This window comes from Planococcus citri, chromosome 2 (assembly GCF_950023065.1).
Source record: "Planococcus citri chromosome 2, ihPlaCitr1.1, whole genome shotgun sequence".
Taxonomy (NCBI): Eukaryota; Metazoa; Arthropoda; class Insecta; order Hemiptera; family Pseudococcidae; genus Planococcus; species Planococcus citri.
This window is the reverse complement of record NC_088678.1, coordinates 11,503,919-11,520,863: the sequence shown is the minus strand read 5'-3', so window position 1 is coordinate 11,520,863 and position 16,945 is coordinate 11,503,919. Positions and strand designations below refer to the sequence as shown.

The 16,945-nt window shown below is 40.2% G+C and overlaps 1 protein-coding gene and 1 long non-coding RNA gene across 3 annotated transcripts; both read left to right on the top strand.

Annotated features, from left to right (window-relative positions):
* The first annotated feature begins 5,065 nt into the window (after positions 1-5,065).
* LOC135833659 (uncharacterized) lies at positions 5,066-11,058 on the top strand. The gene is made up of 2 exons (XM_065347426.1): positions 5,066-7,091; positions 7,433-11,058. Exons 1-2 carry the CDS (start codon positions 5,744-5,746, stop codon positions 11,056-11,058), a joined length of 4,974 nt encoding a protein of 1,657 aa, XP_065203498.1. The 5' UTR covers positions 5,066-5,743.
* Positions 11,059-13,867: 2,809 nt separating this feature from the next.
* Positions 13,868-15,037, top strand: LOC135834646 (uncharacterized). 2 transcript variants are annotated; one of them, XR_010556732.1, is made up of 4 exons: positions 13,868-14,041; positions 14,127-14,246; positions 14,327-14,439; positions 14,528-15,037. It is a non-coding gene; the product is annotated as an uncharacterized LOC135834646 (long non-coding RNA). The 2 variants fall into 2 exon arrangements; XR_010556731.1 differs by having other exon boundaries at positions 14,127-14,250.
* Positions 15,038-16,945: the final 1,908 nt, after the last annotated feature.

The following is a 16,945-nucleotide window of genomic DNA, read 5'->3' as shown; positions in this document are numbered from 1 at the left end:
CGAAATTCTCACAAAATTCCATCAAATTGGAGTTGTGAAGCTGAAATTTATTCTAAAAACTTGATTCAATACGCTACGACGTACTGCAGGTGAATTTCAAGTCGTTTTGGAGCCTCCAGCGACTTTTTGAAAATTCCTGAAGCCTCCAGCAAATTTTTGAAACTGTACGATAAATTCCCTACGAACTGGGAAATATCTGACTACTCAATTGAATATTAATTTCATCGAACAAATCGACATACAAAAACTAATGACATAAAATAAAAGCAATATTTATTTTACTCGGTCATTGACCTAACGATCAACGAACCAAAAACAAAAACAGAATTGAGCAAACGCTCGACAACTATCTTACTTGATGACAAAATCAATATTACCGAGACGAACTTATATACATAACGATTACAACAAAAATACGACGATAAATTTAACAGCCAACAATTACGCGATTTTACGAAAGTGAATAAAATTCACATAACACGCAACCAACGATATTTCAAACTCGCGAAACGAATTTTATTTTTATTTAAAAATAAAAACTAAAAAGTTAAGGCTCATTTATAATGGTAATAGAAATTCACAAAAAAAAATAAATGAAAAAGTTGAATCTATGGTTTTTAATAGGAGAATTTCTATTACAATTATAAATGGTTCTATTGAAAACCACAGATTCAACTTTTTCATTTATTTTTTTTGTGAATTTCTATTACCATTATAAATGAGCCTTTATCGAATTAACCATTACCCACTGTAGTGGGTAATGAATTAACACGTTACAGTTATCGTTACGAGACCAATTTTGCCAACAGAAACTTTAAATTTTCACAAAATTTTATCAAATGGAGATGGAAAGCTGAAATTTACTCTACACTCCGATTTTAACACCCTCTGAAGACGACTACAGGTGGGTTCAAGTCATTTTAGAGCCACCGGCGACTTTTTTGAAAATTACTGGAGCCTCCAGTAGATTTTTGAAATTTGAAATTACCCCACAATTTCGTCAAACTGAGATGGAGAGTCGAAATTCATTCTGCAAACTAATTTCAATACGCTACGAAGTTGACTGCTGGTGAATTTCAAGTCGTTTTGGAGCCTCTAGCGATTTTTTGAGAAGTTGTATGGCGTTAGTTTGCAGAATGAATTTCGACTCTCCATCTCACCGTCAGTTTGATGAAATTGTGGGGTAATTTCAAGTTTCAAAAATCTACTGGAAGCTCCAGTAATTTTCAAAAAAGTAGCCGGAGGCTCTAAAATGACTTGAACCCACCTGAAGTCGTCTTCAGAGGGTGTTAAAATTTGAGTGTAGAGTAAATTTCAGCTTTCCATCTCCATTTTGATGAAATTTTGTGAAAATTTAAAGTTTCAAAAATTTTCTGGAGGCTTCAGGAATTTTCAAAAAGTCGCTGGAGGCTTCAAAACGACTTGAAATTCGCCTGCATGTACGTCGTAGCATATTGAATCAAGTTTTTAGAATAAATTTCAGCTTCATAACTCCAATTTGATGGAATTTTATGAGAATTTCGAGTTTTAAAAATCTGCTGGAGGCTCCAGAACTGCTCAAAACGGATTGAAACCGTTTCCAATCGATTTGGCATGTCAAAAATAGGGTATATCTCAAATTTCAGCTTTCTTGGTCAATTTGGTAAAATTTTGATTTTTTCCCTCATTTTTGGCCTGAATGGGATTTTCAAAAATTCACCAAAAATCGAAAAACGCATTTTAGCACTTGAAATTTCGACATTTGATACATTTTTGCATGATCTTTCGATCTACCTTTGTGAGGTTTGAAAAATTTCGTCCAAGCTCTATGTTGAATCCCAAAATCTGCGATTTCGGCTGACCTGTCAATCAAAATGGCCGCCATTTTGTAAGTAAGGCCAACTTTTTTTTGGGCAAGTCTACTTTAAAATGTTCCTTAGGATGTCCCCTTTAAGAAAAAAGTTGTCCCGGATGATCGGTGGAGGGGGGGTGCAATTATTCCTATTGTCATTTATGCCGGACTACAACAAATATTTTTTGTTTTTCCACTCGCATGGGCATCATTAAAATGATTCAAACATTTTCTTATTCCTAATGATTTTTTTCAAAATTACCTAAGTAGTTAATTTCGAGTTTTGCAACTCACACGTGACTCCGCCAATTCACAAGATAGGCAAGCAACCAGTCACAGTAACGTTTTTTGTTCGTCTGCTTGAGGTGATCTAAGTACCCTATTGTGGCAGATGATCCCAGGAACTAGTGATGGCAACGATCGATAGTTTTCACTATCGATAGTGTTTTCGAGTGAAAATTTCAATAGTTTTTACTATCGATAGTTTTTTCGGTAGTAACAAAAACTATTGATACTACCTATCGATAGTTTTTTCGATAGTTTTCAATTTTCATTAAAAACTGATAATGGATGTGATTCCACGAGTTTGGACTTTTGGAGGAGGTTCATTATTACGTTTTTTATCTGAAAAAATCAAGGGACATCATTTTGAGAGAGAAAAAAAGAAACAATACTTTTTTTTATTGAAAAAATGAACAATAGCGATCTTTTTTTACAAAAATTTGGTTAAAAATTCAATAAAACATTGGATTTTCGATAGTTCGATAGCATCCGAAAACTATCGATAGTTTTTTCAATACTTTTAAAAAAAACTATCGGCCAAACTATCGATAGTTAAAAAAAACTATCGATACTATTGAAAAACTATCGATAGTTTGCCATCACTACCAGGAACAACCTACGAAACACCTCCTTATGCAATATTTGGAGAGTTACGAGTGGCAGCACTGCTTTTCTCAAGAATATCGTCTAAACGTAAGTCATGTTCAGACTTGTTACGTTCGAGACTCGAGTACGTACACTTCGAGTAGGGTAGAATGGTGAGATATCTTTTGTAAGTATGTATTTCGATTAACAGATTTACGAGTAAAATTTGGATGATTATTGTATTTTTTGTTCTTAGTTAACGTAATTAAGTAGTTTGGAAGTCGGATTAATTTTCATTTTTGGAGATTCGTTTGCTTTTGTATTTTGGTCATCGGTGTTTTAAGCACAGAAAATGCGTTTATTGGAGAAAGGTTTCGGTTGCTGCTCACTTCGAATAGCTACCTTGGTGGTACTTCTTGTCTATGCAATGGTATGTGAATTTTACTTTCTGTAATATAGTATAATTATTTAATTGAACTCGGGTCGATTCGATGGTAGGAACATTCTATTTGAAATTATGTAAAATGAGAGGTACCTCTACTTTTTTTTTCAAATAAGTATGTACATATCCCTTAAGCGATGACTTATTTTTATGCTGACATCGCTGAGGAAACCTCCGGGTTATGTTAAGTTAACAAGTAAAATTAAAATACTGACATCACTGAGGAAACCTCCGGGTGCTGACATGGACCCGGAGGTTTCCTCAGTGAAGTCAGCACCCGGAGGTTTCCTCAGTGATTATTTTTTGTTTTCTCACAGAGTTTCTTCTTCTCTGCAATTGTATATTTATTCAACATCAATATCCAATCTATTTCAAATCAGTTTCCCGAATTGTATAAATCAAGTAGGTACCGGTTACGTATTATCTATATTTTCAATTTCTGATCTTTTATTATCACTCAATGTGTTAGCCGCCAGGCTGCGCTCCTCAACACAGAGATACTCCGCCCGTGTAACGCGGCCCTGCCGCGCTACGAGCTACGTACGCTCGTGTAACTATTCGCACTTGCTGTTTTGTTATACTACGTGTTAGATGTGTTCTCCGTATTATTCCGAGTATTGTTTTGTTTGATGAAGTTATTATTGTTTGAATAATATATTAATTGATTAATTAATATTCTCCGTGTCGACTCGTTATTTCCGTAATTATCGATTACTCCAAGTTCTCGCCGATATCATGGTATGCAGAGCTGATGGTGACGAGAGCGGCCAGCACATGTTCGCCATGTTGCTGGATGCCTCGAAATCTCAGTATTTATTTCTATTTATTAGTAATTATGCTTATTATGCTTTTAAAAGTGGCTTAATTATGCGTTCTGAGTATCAAAGTACTCGAAATGGCGATTTTCACACACACAGAGATTTTGGCTACAGAGATGGAAAGATGACGCAACACGTGTGAAACCGGCGTCAGAGTATTAAAAAGAGTTCCAGTGGTGAATTTTTCCGAGAATTTTAATAAGATGAGACGTTTATAATACGTATAAAAGAGTTCCGGAGATGTGAATTATGATTTATGAAAATATTACGTAGAAATGAGATCTGTGAGTCCAAGATCCACACACGTGTTCGCGGGTAGTTATACGCCGTTATTAGAGATGAAATTCGAGCCAAATTAGTTCAGAGATTCAAAACAAAGTTTAAATTGTGTGTGTTGAAATAGCCATAGCGTGTACAGAGATGCTGTGTAGTTTTCGGCTGCCTAACAGAGAAATTTTTGCCATTTTTCGTTACGATGTGCACACCTCTAGTATGATAGAAAACGACGATTCTCTACGTATTTGGACCAATTTGAGTAACGGGCAGCATCACAGAGAAGTGTAGTTTATGTTTGTGCTTGTGTACGTACGTTTACGTTAATTCGGTGATCGTAACGGTTAGAGCGCCCTAAGGTCATGCCCGATTTTTCTTTGGTCAGAGAAAACTTAGAGAATTTTTCGAAATTTTGGAAATTTTTGAAAATCTTGGGCTTCAGAATCGTTGTCGTTGTTAGCTAGTAAGTTCAGGCTGAACGCTAACCTATCATACAGAGAAATCAGGCGACACAGAGAAGTGAAATTCAGACGAGAAGTGTGATCCGACTGGACCGAACGACTCTGTGTTGAATTGGAATTAATTAGGAGTGTGACTAATTAATTCAAAATTTGCTTCGCTGATGCTGTTTTTGCGTGCTATTTTTCTTACGTCACGAAGTACCTGAGCCCTTCCTAGTATCGCTAATTTGAGTCAATTGTTCGTGCAGGCTGATAGACATCGTAGAGATGATGATGACCGTAAGAGCAGACGAGATGAAGACAGGTATCACCGGTCTAAAGCCCAGAAACGGTCCAGGTCAGACTCCCGAAGCCGCCACCGACGTCATCGTTCCAGTGAGGAACGCGAGATAGATATAGAAGCTGAAACACGACGAATGAACGAGATTCAAGCCAACATTGAACGTCAACGCCAGAGAGACAGAGTAAGCACACGAACCAAGTTCAGAGTAATTTTTGCATATTTAATTAGAGTAATTAGTATTGATATAAACAATGGGTAACTAGGAAAGGGAAGAAAGTAACCGAAGAAAAGCCCATAAGTCTGAGTCGTCGAGATCAAATCGAGATGTAAGTACACAGAGTAATGTAGATTCGAGTAGACAGACGACTAAGTACAATGAAGGTGATATTGTCACTCAGTACAAAATTATTTGAAACAATAGCAATCAGGCTCCGAAGACAACCAGCACTGAGACACGCACAGAGAACGTAGTGAGTAATGAGAATACGACGAGAGAGGTAGAAAGGAAAAAGAAGAAGAAAAAGAAAAAGTCTAAGTCACCGGAGAAACAGAGTCCGTTATCATTTAATCGAGATGTTGTGCCAGTAGCAATTCCGCTACCACCTAAGAATGATTGTCGTACGGTTGCAACGTTATCACAGCCTTCAACGTCATCTCAGAGTTCCGTACAGCATCCGAGCACGAATCAGGACCAGTTTACGAGTTCGCACGTACAGAGTGAAGGTGAAATTCAATTGTCGTTTTTGAGGTGCGAAGCGGAGAGCAGCGATGGACCAAGCGATGAGTAAATTGCTTGCACTGAGAGCCGAAGATGAGATGGTTGAGAAAGCATTGAAGAAGAAACGAAAGCGGTCAAAGAAAGAGACAGAGACTGAGAAACCGATCTTAGTGAGAAGAATGCCGGATGCTGTGCCAGCTACCGAGAACACCGTTCAAACTGAGACAGTACCGCGACCCGCGCCTGAACAGCAACGTCAAGTTGAACGACCCCGCGCCCCGACGCCAAAACCAACGATGTCCGACGCTTCGGAAAATGAACGTAGTTCTTCGGACTCCGAATCGGACTCGGAAGAGTCGGATGATGATTCGTCTGATTCCAGCTCCGAAGAGGAAGAAGAGGAGAACGGAGATGATTCTGGAACTGGAGGAGGTGCTACGTCGAACAGTACCCAAAATCCTCCGCCTCCTCCTCCACCATCTGGAAATAGTAAGAGTACACAGAGTGAGCCAGCGACTGAGACGAAACCGAAGAAATCGTCTAAGAAGTCGAAAGAGAAGAAAACGCGTTCCAGTAGGAAAAACCGTCTGACAGAGAATATGATGCGAAGCAATCATGAAACGCGTAAGGTACTGACGAAGGAGGTGAGAATCGAGACGTGGCATCAGATGCTACAGTTGGATGCTGAGATCTACAATATTAACCTCACGAAGCGGACCAAGAGGAAAGCTGAGGAGAAGCAGCTTCGTAATCTCGTTCTACACAGACTAGACGAATATTATTTTGCGAGAGTAGGGCATATTACGCCTGTACAGAAGATGATCGACGCCATTTTTGACTTACGGAGAGTAGAGAGGAACGTGAGTAGGGGTACGATCAAGTCCGAGTTCAACAAGTTAATGCTAGGTAGAGGGGAAACTCTCGACGCTTTCTTTGGGCGTATGGACGAACTCACCTACGACTTTAAGATGCAAACGAAAGGGGAAGAGATTCCCGAGCCAGAGATCTTTGATAGGATAGTAGAGGCGACAGAGTCTATCTATACAGAGCTTAGGGTTATTCTTAAGTCTAAGGGCGAATATCCTCATACGAGTCTCGCTGACCTTAAGTTGTTGTTGTTACAGCTGGAGTCTGAACGGAGAGGTGGGCCGCAGCAGGCCAACTATGCTAGTCACCGACCAGTTATCCGACGGAGCGACGGAAAGCCCCAACCGAGACCGCCTTACAACGCCGATACCCTACCGAGACCGCCCGATCACAATTGTTACAACTGCTCCAACCCGGATCATTACGATTACGAATGTCCGAAGTGGGAAGATGGACCGAGGTGTTTCAGATGTTCGGAGTGGGGTCATTTTGGAACGACGTGCAACAATCCCCGCGTATTCTACAAACACGGTAAATCAAAACACAGAAGTAATAATCGTAAACCGAGGTTCAATTACCATAAAAATCGAAATTCTTATCGCAGCCGTTCCAACTGGGGGAATAATTCGCGCCGCCCCAGGGGCCAGAATTACACTCCCAAGAGGAACCGGCAACCGTACCGAGGGAAACCTCGTTATCAGAGTAATTGGAAGAACAATAAGAAGCCGTATACGCCTCGTTCGAATCGCGATCGTCAAAAGACTCCGCCCAAGAAGAAAATCGTTACTAACAAACCCCCACCCAAACCAGAGCCGAAGAAGTAGTTTCTGTGTAATGTTGAGACACTAACCAGAGTTGTATTTATTTTACAGAATTCGCAAAGTACCGAGATAGTTCCCGAGACAACCGGATCAGAGATACAGTTAACGGAGCAGCCCAATTAATTAGCGGTGAACGGCAACCGGAGGATTTTATGGGTATACCGAGATTCGACCGAGACGCGAGAAACGATATCGAAGAAAATCGTCGAAGACATCAATCGTCGAGCCGTTACCGGTCACCAAACCGCGACGAACAACATCGCAGCCGCTCATCCCCGCCGAGGGAAACCGATAAGAGTAGCCGGAGCGCAACAGACAGAGATGCAACCCAAACCGAGAATCGCCGACAGAGCTCATCAACGCATTCGTCAGCCAGCGGTCCATCACCGCCGCCCGGACACGGTCGCTCTATGGCGAGACCAGAGGGAGCGCGACGTCTACGTAATTTTCCTGCGATGCTTGTAGATCCGCACATCGAAGAGGAATTGCCGTACACGTCTTTCCTACTGATGGAGCTACCGGACATCGACGTTAATTCGCTCAACGGAACCCAGGCTGGATTGATTTACAACCACATCGCCAAGTGGGAACAGATGTTGGCTTGGTTTAGAACGCGAGTGGAACTGAGAATTCACGCGATTAACGTCGAAGCGAGAAAACCGACAGAGATCGAGCCTGTATTCGATATAGGCGGCGTCGAGTATTCGTCGTTTTTGGACACCGTCGGACCAGCCATTATTGGCCAACCGATGGTTCAACCGCCGCCTGGTTTTCCGCCAATACCACCAGTTCCGAAGCCGGTCTACCTGGAACATACGAAAGAACAGACGATGCTGCCGTTTACCAACACACCGCAGCCAGGAACCAGCGCTTTGACGTCGAAAACAGAGAAACCGGTTGAAATGAACCCGATTGGGTGTATTAAGGCGCCGGAGAATAAAACAGAGAAAGGATCAAGCCCAAATAAACCGCAAACGAAAGCCGCGAAGAAAGAAGGCACTTCAACGGACGAAATTTTCAAAAAGTTTCGTGAACAGAATCCGAACGCCGGTAAATCGCCTTTGAATCTTGGAAAGGTGTATAATCCACGCAGGGACGCGAGGACACCGAAGAAAACGGATACGAACAGAGAAGGCCCGGAACATCGTAAACCGACGAAGCCGATTAAACTCGATCGTACAATTGCGGCACCGAAACCCCCAACCCCGCCACCGATGCCGGAAAAACCGTTGTGGGAAGTTAAGTCGACGAAAGCGGTTGCCGAAGCCGAAATGGATACGACGGCTCAATCCGAGGCGAAAACCGACGACGAGTGGAACAAGCCAGGCCCGAGTTCAGCACAGAGTAATGCAACAGAGAAGCCGCATTTAAATTCGTTAGGCCAAGATATGAATGCGCCGCGGCCACGCACGCCCGAAATCATCCGGCAAAACCTACTAATTCGGCCAGACATTCCGTGCGAAGAAGAATGGGAAATTGGCGACGGAGAAGTGATTGATCGACGGAGAGCGAATTATCGTTCCGTTAATTTCATGTACGTGAAGCAGATCATGGAATTGAACTTCACGAAGGTCAACGAGAGGCTCACCGAGATCGAAACGCGCCTTCACCGAGAGCAGGTTCCTGATGAAGCAGACGAGGGAAGGCCGATGCCGGAAGCCGAGAGGGCCCTGTTAACCAGGCAACAGGAGGAGTTAAACGACGCAGCGATGGCGATCACGCGCGTATTGGAAGGTAAGCATGTCACTTTCTTAGGTGATACGGGAGCTACCTCCCATTTTATAAACAACCCAGAGTATTTGACCCAGTCCACAGAGTATGTACACCCTATTCAAGGTGCGAACGGAGATCCGAGTGCGTTACTGAGTTCGAATAAGAGAGGTATGATTTTAGGAATGAGTGAAGTGTGTAATTCGCAAGTTCATTTGACAGACGTTTTAGCTGTACCAAGGTTGACAGAGAATTTACTTTCGCTAAGGAAGTTTGTAGATCTTGGGTATGAGATCTTACTCACCAATAAACACGCGTCCATCATTGATCCAGTTTCGACGAAGGTTATTTTAGCCGGAGAATACAAGAGACCATATTGGGAATTCCGTATTCGAACCAGAGATCGTGAAATCGCGATGAATACGACGACAAAGGAGAAACCCAAAAAGAGACCTCATTCGCCGACGAGACCAAGTTGCAGCAGTGCCAATACGTCGAAGAGTATAAAGAGGAGAAAGGTTCAAACAGAGAATTTACCATCAACGTCGACAGCTGAAACTGAAAATACACAAGAGATGAATGAACCAAAGGAAGTGAAACAGAGAACGAAATCGAAGAGGAAGGCGAAAAAGAAATCGAAGGAGACAGGAGGAGACTCAGAAGTTCGGAGGGAGAGCTCTCCAGGTAGGAGGGAGCGATCTCAAGAACGGAGGGAGCAAAATCGTGAGATTATTTCACCTGTTTACCTATGCCCGGAATCAATTGATGACATCAAATTGAACAGAGAGATCTCAGACGAAGAACTGGGACAACCAATCAACGTAGAGAGATTATCGACGGTGAAGAAACCCATGAACTACGTCGATTTTAAAAACAGTCCAGCCATGAGATGGCACTACAGATTGGGACACTTGAGTTACGACTGTATGATGAAGTTAAAGAAGACGAGTCCAGCGTTAGCGAAGGTGAAAATAAGTCGTGAGCAGATTCGTTCGTGTGAAGTTTGCATTCTAGCGAACATGAAATTGAAACCGTTCAAGGAAGTTCGCGACAAATCGAAGTTTATCTTCGATCGAATCCACTCAGACGTTATGGGACCCTTGAAAACACCGACGCTCTACAAACGACACAGATGGATAGTAACGTTCGTTGATGATGCGAGTAGATTCGCTATTGCATACACGATGCAATATAAGTCAGATGTTCTTGAATGTTTTCTAATGTTTCTCAACTTAGTTGAGAAATATACCAGAGGACGTTCGAGAGTATCTACACTGAGATGTGACAACGGAGGAGAGTACACCGGAGCTGCGTTCAAACAGTTATGCGATCACAGAGGAATTACAATTGAATACTCCGAGCCAAAAGCACCGCAACACAATGGAACCGCCGAACGATTCAATCAGACGATTATGTCGAAAGTCAGAGTAATGCTTTTGGACTCCGGAGTTCCTCAATATCATTGGGATACAGCTTTAGCAACGGCAGTCCAAATCTACAACCGAGCACCTCATTCCAGTATTGGTTACAGAATTCCAATAAAACAGATTTTTCCGGACGTGACTTTACGAACAGAGTATATGAGAAGGTACGGATGTATTGCGTATGTACACCGAAATGATCCAACACTACAGAAAGTTGACCAGCGCGCCGTTCTTGGAGTTCTTGTTGGTTTTACCGCTACAGGTTATAAAGTCCTACTACCGCAGTCCAATAAGATAATCCGAGCCACGCATGTGAAATGTGTTGAATTTAAGAACTACAGAGACATAAATGGATTGACAGAGAAATACGTACCAGAGATACCTGAAAGAGAGTGGTTGAAAGAATTCGAAGAGATCTACCGGAAACCTGAAAATGAACCCCGCAGAGGACCGTTACCGACGATCGTTGATAAATGGCTACGTACAGCCTCCAGAGAAGTCCAAATGTGGAGATATATGCTGCACATTACGATGATGCTGTAACAAGCACATCTCCATGTATAGGTCTCACATGTGCTAGCTACCTACTTGAGGTCTAGCAGTACCTAGCTTCTGAGAGCTTCGTAGGTACCTGGCGACTTACCGCCTCGTTACCTACTTTTCGGACACTGAGTGTATTTACGTATACCACACAGACAATTATCTAATAATATATACCTTACGAAATAAGAAACACATCTTCAGTTGTCATTCCATGTATTGTTTATTCAAGTACATAATAACAACTTACTCAAGCTATATTATTTATACTGGCCTGTACAGTATTACGAAAAGGAGAGATAGCATATTCATGCCTAAGAAAGTGCAATGCACATCACCACAGGGAATAGGGAACAGTACACGGATGTGGGAAGGTCCATATATGTTACTCATTTAGATGAGATTTACAATAAGGATCCTCGGATGTTTTACGTAATAACTCCTGGACCCGAGTGCATCTGAACGACTCTATCAACGTAACTGGAACACAGAACATATTCGAAATAGATCACTTGCTTCACCAGTTCATATTTCGTATATGACTGGACTTGTGCTACTAATTTAGTCCATTAGATTTACGCAAATAGCATGGTATAGGTGGTCCTATACCATCTCCGGAACATTGATATCCGATGTTTTATCATCGGGAGTCGCCAAATGACTGGTTTCTCTAGCGTATGTTCTCTCGTTACGAAGTATAGAGTGAACTAATCCGCTAGGTGTCGTATTACGAAACTATCTTTAATGTTGGCTAGAGGCAGAACGAATTTCTCTCGCATACGCGACTGAAAATGCATCACAATCTGTCTCTACATATGCCCCGAGTTTGTGTAATGGCATAGTGTTTACATAAATTCTCAAATTAAGAGATGATTGCGATCTCCTCTTCTTCTGCCCCGAATTATGTCAACATTTGGTTATTACGCTTGAACATGGACCTTCCGAGAAATGAATGAATGGATAAAATGGAAACTGTACTAGGTAAAAACATATTAAAATACATAATTTGTAAAATAAAAAAAATAAAAAAAAATAGATAACACTGCTTACTGATAAGAGAGAAGAAAAAAAATTTTACAATGCTTCTTGCTTAAAAGATAAAATAATAAATAGTACAAGTATGTGTTTTACGAAATTTTTGAATTATTTGCAACTAATAATGTGTTTCTGTTTTTCTGTTTCAGGTTTCTATCTTGATGGTGGATAATATCTTGGATTAATCTTCATTTCAGTTGAAACCATTTGTGAACAATCATTACGGGAAGTATATTTCTCTTGTGTTACGCAATGTGAAATGTTTGAATACTTTGTGTCAAATTGTTTCATAGGATCAGAAGATTTTCGAAGTGGTTCAATGTGTGAATTTTTATTCGGTGAGGAATGGAATAAGACCCAGGATCAGTTCTAGAATGATATGTTGTATCATTGTCGGCGCTTCGTTTTCACCTTTTTCAATTGGAGTGGATCGGTCAAGTATGGATTCCGCTTGTCTTACGTATGTTACTGTTTCCTGTTTTTCATGTGCTGTTCTTTGTAGCCAATCTCGTAATTTAGAACCTTGATCCTTAAACTCTTTTAACAGGATTGGAGGTAATATCACTATTGTTTCAGCTCCTTTGCGTTCCAAAGTATTTATTAATCGTAAATACTGAGATTTTAACTTTTCTTCACAGGTCCCATCCATGAGGTCTTTGTGGCCTACCGACATTATTATACCTCGCGTTGATTTTAGAAGGTGTTTGTCAATATTGCGTTCGAGTTGGTCAACGGAGATGTTTGGCTGTATGAAGTCATTAAATTTCATCGCATCTACATAACTGGGATCTGCTTTTACGGCTGTGTGGACAATTTGTTGGATTGCTCCATCTCCAATCATGAAATGATTTTGAATCAAGAAGATTGTTTCAGAACCACCATTTCCAACTGTCATTGAAAAACTTCTGAGAAATAGATGATCTTTGATCGGGCGTATGTTATTGTATACTTCTTTTGGTGCTCTGTTCATTAGCGGGTAACTGAAATTTTCCAGCTCTTTTCGAAATAAAGTGTAGTTAATCGGTAAATATACTGTTTGAGCTCTTTTTTCTGCATAGGTATCTATTGTTATCGAGTTACGTAAATGTTTGATTGTCTTAATCGCCGCAAATTGTCCAGGTTTAGGGTAACATTTAGAAGATGGATAAATCATCAGAGATTCATAGCGTTTCGAGTTGCGTCTTTCGTAATCTTGTTTTCTTAATTCATGTCTTCTGTTATATCCTAATGGTGTTCTCGGTATGCGTGTTGAATATCGATAGCTAGAATAATTTGGTTTTACGTATGGTCGTTTGTACACCGGAGACGTAGGGCGAATACGTGTGATTGTTGATTTAGTTGGAGATTTGCTACGTGGCGGTGTTATTAATTTTTTGCGTTCTGGTGATTTTTTCTTCGGTGACAACTGTTTACGATCATTACTGCTTTGTCTTATTTTAATTATAGTACTGTTCGCTTTTTTAGTAATTGGAGATTTATCTTTTGTTCTTTGTTTTATAGGTGATAATTCTTGGATGTCTTCTTTTGCTATCTTCGAGTTCGTTGATTTTTTATCTTCATCAGACATGCATTCATATGAAGGGGTAAAATTCATCTCAAGCATTTCTCCGTCGTCATCAGTACGATTATTCATTTACGAAATTTTCGAGTAAATCTTTATGTTTCCAGAATGCAAGAATTTTTTGATGTAGAGAGCGTTTATCAAATTTCGATCGGAGTTTAGGCTCCTTTCTAAATGCCTCAAGTTGATGTAACGTGAGGTAAGTAACTATTTGTCTTACGCTAATGAGTGTTCTGTCTTTCTTTTCTTTCAGATTTTGTATTTCGTAACAATTTCTGCCTGCCCTCTTCACAATCGCATATGGCCCATTCTGTTTGACATAAAGTTTAGCGGAAGCAAGTTTATCTGCTGATGATTGACGATGATTCGTAATCATCACCAGTTCACCAGGTTTGTGTAAACGTAGATCACCTCTTTTCTCATTGAACTTCTGTTCATCGTTTTGATGTTTAATCGCTCTTTTTTCTTTATTCAGATGGATTAATGCCTGGTGGTATGACATTAGGTCTATTCGAGCCGTGTCAACTTCTTCCGTATATACAGCCTTTCTTGCAAGTTGATCCGCAGTGAAGTTTCCGTAATCAGTTTTTCGAGCGTAGGTATGACATAAATGGAATTCATCAAACTGTTGTTTCAATTTAATTACTTCTTCGAAGATCTCTTTGTGATGTACAGGTTTTCCGGAATTATTTTTCCATTTGTTTTCTACCCATCGATCACATTCAGAGTTGATTGCTAACGTGACATATTGAGAATCCGTGAAAATCATTAGTTTCGTAACTCCATGGGTAATCATAGTTTCCATAGCAATTTTAAGTGCCATGATCTCTGCTAAATTGTTAGTATTCGTGTAATTTGGGTGGTTGATTCTTTCAGAAATGTTCTTCGATCCTTCCGGATGCCAACAGATTCCGATACCAGCAATTGCATCTTCGTCACCGTTGTTTGCACAAGCTCCATCTACCCAAACCCATACGTGACCATCGGATGCTGTATAGACGTCGTTTAACATATCTAATTTCGTAGATCTAAGTTCTTCTATCGTGATAGATGGTACTTGTTTGTTTCTAGCAGTTTTACGTAATTCCTTTAGCTCATAGTGAGCATTAATCGGGACTCGGTCGATAGGTAGGTTCAAAACAAAATCATTAATTTCCCAAAGGTCATTAGGTAGAATGCCGACTTCGTTAGGGCAATTGTTGATTTCGTCTTCGACTTCTTTAGTGTAGTGATGCCATCCTTCATGGGAATATGCTCCTCTACAGTCAAAATTGATTTTTAGTCGTAAGCGTTCTCCGATCATTCTCATTGATCGTTCAACTGGGTTGGACTGTGGGATATAGGGTGTTGAATTTCCTACGGTGATTTTTTGTTTTGTAAGGGTTTGATTCCAAAGTGAATTACGAAATTGAACAGCATTGTCTGTATTGATTTTTCTGATTTTGTACCCTAAATCCTTGATGTTATTGATTATGTTTAACATGCAGTCTGCGACTGTTTCTTGTTTTATGTCTAACATAAGCTGTAACCAAATTTTTCCGGAGAAAATATCTTTTGCTACTAAGAGGTATTTAGGTTCATTTGAACTGTTTGCAATCGGTCCTAGGATATCTACAGATAATACGTCAGCTAGGCAATGTGCTTCTACAAATGAAAATTCTACCGGTTTCTTTATTCCATAGGATTTGTTTGATTTACATGCTAGGCAGGCACTGGTCAGGTATCGAGCATAATGTTTTGAATTTGATGAATAATAAAATCTTCGGAAAATTTGGGTCAACTTGTTGGCACCAACATGTCCAAAAACATCATGTATATACATCATCGTGTCTGCGAATAGTTCATCGGGAAGGACTGGTACGATTGAATCATCCTTATATCTGAACATTAGGAATTCTCTACCATTGATTTCGTGTATCTCGTATCTTTTGGCTAATTGTTCTTTTGCAAGACGTTCTCTTTTTGTGAGTTCTGAATCGGGTGTTCTTAACTTACGTGTAATTTTCATGCAATTCGGATCTCTCTTCTGCATAACATCGATTTTGTCTAAACTGCTGAGCAGTTTGTCAACGATTTTTTCTTGATGTGTGTCTACTTGTGTTACGAAATTGATAACGTTGATGCTGTTCAAAGTCAATTCAGGAGCTTGAATTCCAAACCACCGTTTATGCTTTTTTCGCAAATCATATATCAAGTTGTAACAATTGAGTTGAGTGATCCAAATAGCAGCTTTCCGGTGTACTTCGGCTATGACCTCAAATTGTGAAACAATTGATTTCAAATCACTTCTAACATGGATGGTCCTTCCATGTAGCCAAAGCTGCAACTTCTTGATGGTTTTCGCAAGATTGTACATTTCTCGTTCTATGAGAGTGTATGACTTTTGGTGTTCTTTGAATGAAAAACTAGAAAACATTACTATTTCGTCTTGACCTTCGAACGTTTGGTATAAAACTGCATTCATAGCATCAGGTGAAGTATAGGTATCAAGCCATAGATCAATTCCGTTTCGGGGGGATTTTAGAGCAAAATTTTCCGTGTATTTTTCTTTAAGTAATTCAAAAGCTTCTTCCTGCTCCTTGCCCCAGTGAAATGTTACGCCTTTTTCCGTCAACTTGTACAAATTACGTAGTATCTGCTGATAGCAGGGGATAAACCGCCTATAGAGTCCGGTTAACCCTATTAATTCAAGCACTTCTGTAGCATTCTTTAATTCAAACTTGCCAGTTTTCTTATTAGTATGCTTTTCGATATACTCCATGAATTTGGCAATTTTCTTCGATTGTTTCTTGATAATGCCAGCTTCTAAATCAAAACCTAGATGGTCGATTTGTTTACGGAAAAATGTTGACTTAGTTGCGTTCAACTTCAGTCCATTCGCTCTTAATTTCTTGAATGTGTCTTCTAATAACGATAGCATTTCTTCGAAAGTTTTACATCGGAGTAAAATATCGTCGACGTACTTGGTTAGTCCATCTTTGTCTGGTATTACGTGGTTAATGAGTTTTACGAAATACGCTGAAGATATTTTAAGTCCATACGGTAAACGTATGAATTGGTAGACACGCCCATCGATTTGGAAAGCGCAATATTTACGAAAAGATTCTTCGAGAACGATTTGCCAGAAACCCGCAACGAAATCTAACGAACTGAAAAACTTGGCTTCTGGGTATTCTGTCAGTATCCTATCTAGTAATCCGGCTTCGTTGTAATCTTCTTCTAGAATTGGGTTTAGGTCCACAGGATTTAGACATATACGCATGTCACCATTTTTCTTGATATTGATTACGATAG

Bases quoted from the DNA above. Each gene is read 5' to 3' on its own strand.
- LOC135833659 (XM_065347426.1), top strand. From the start codon at position 5,744: ATGGACCAAGCGATGAGTAAATTGCTTGCACTGAGAGCCGAAGATGAG. The intron at 7,092-7,432 runs GTAAATCAAAAC...TTTATTTTACAG, and splicing joins CCGCGTATTCTACAAACACG to AATTCGCAAAGTACCGAGAT.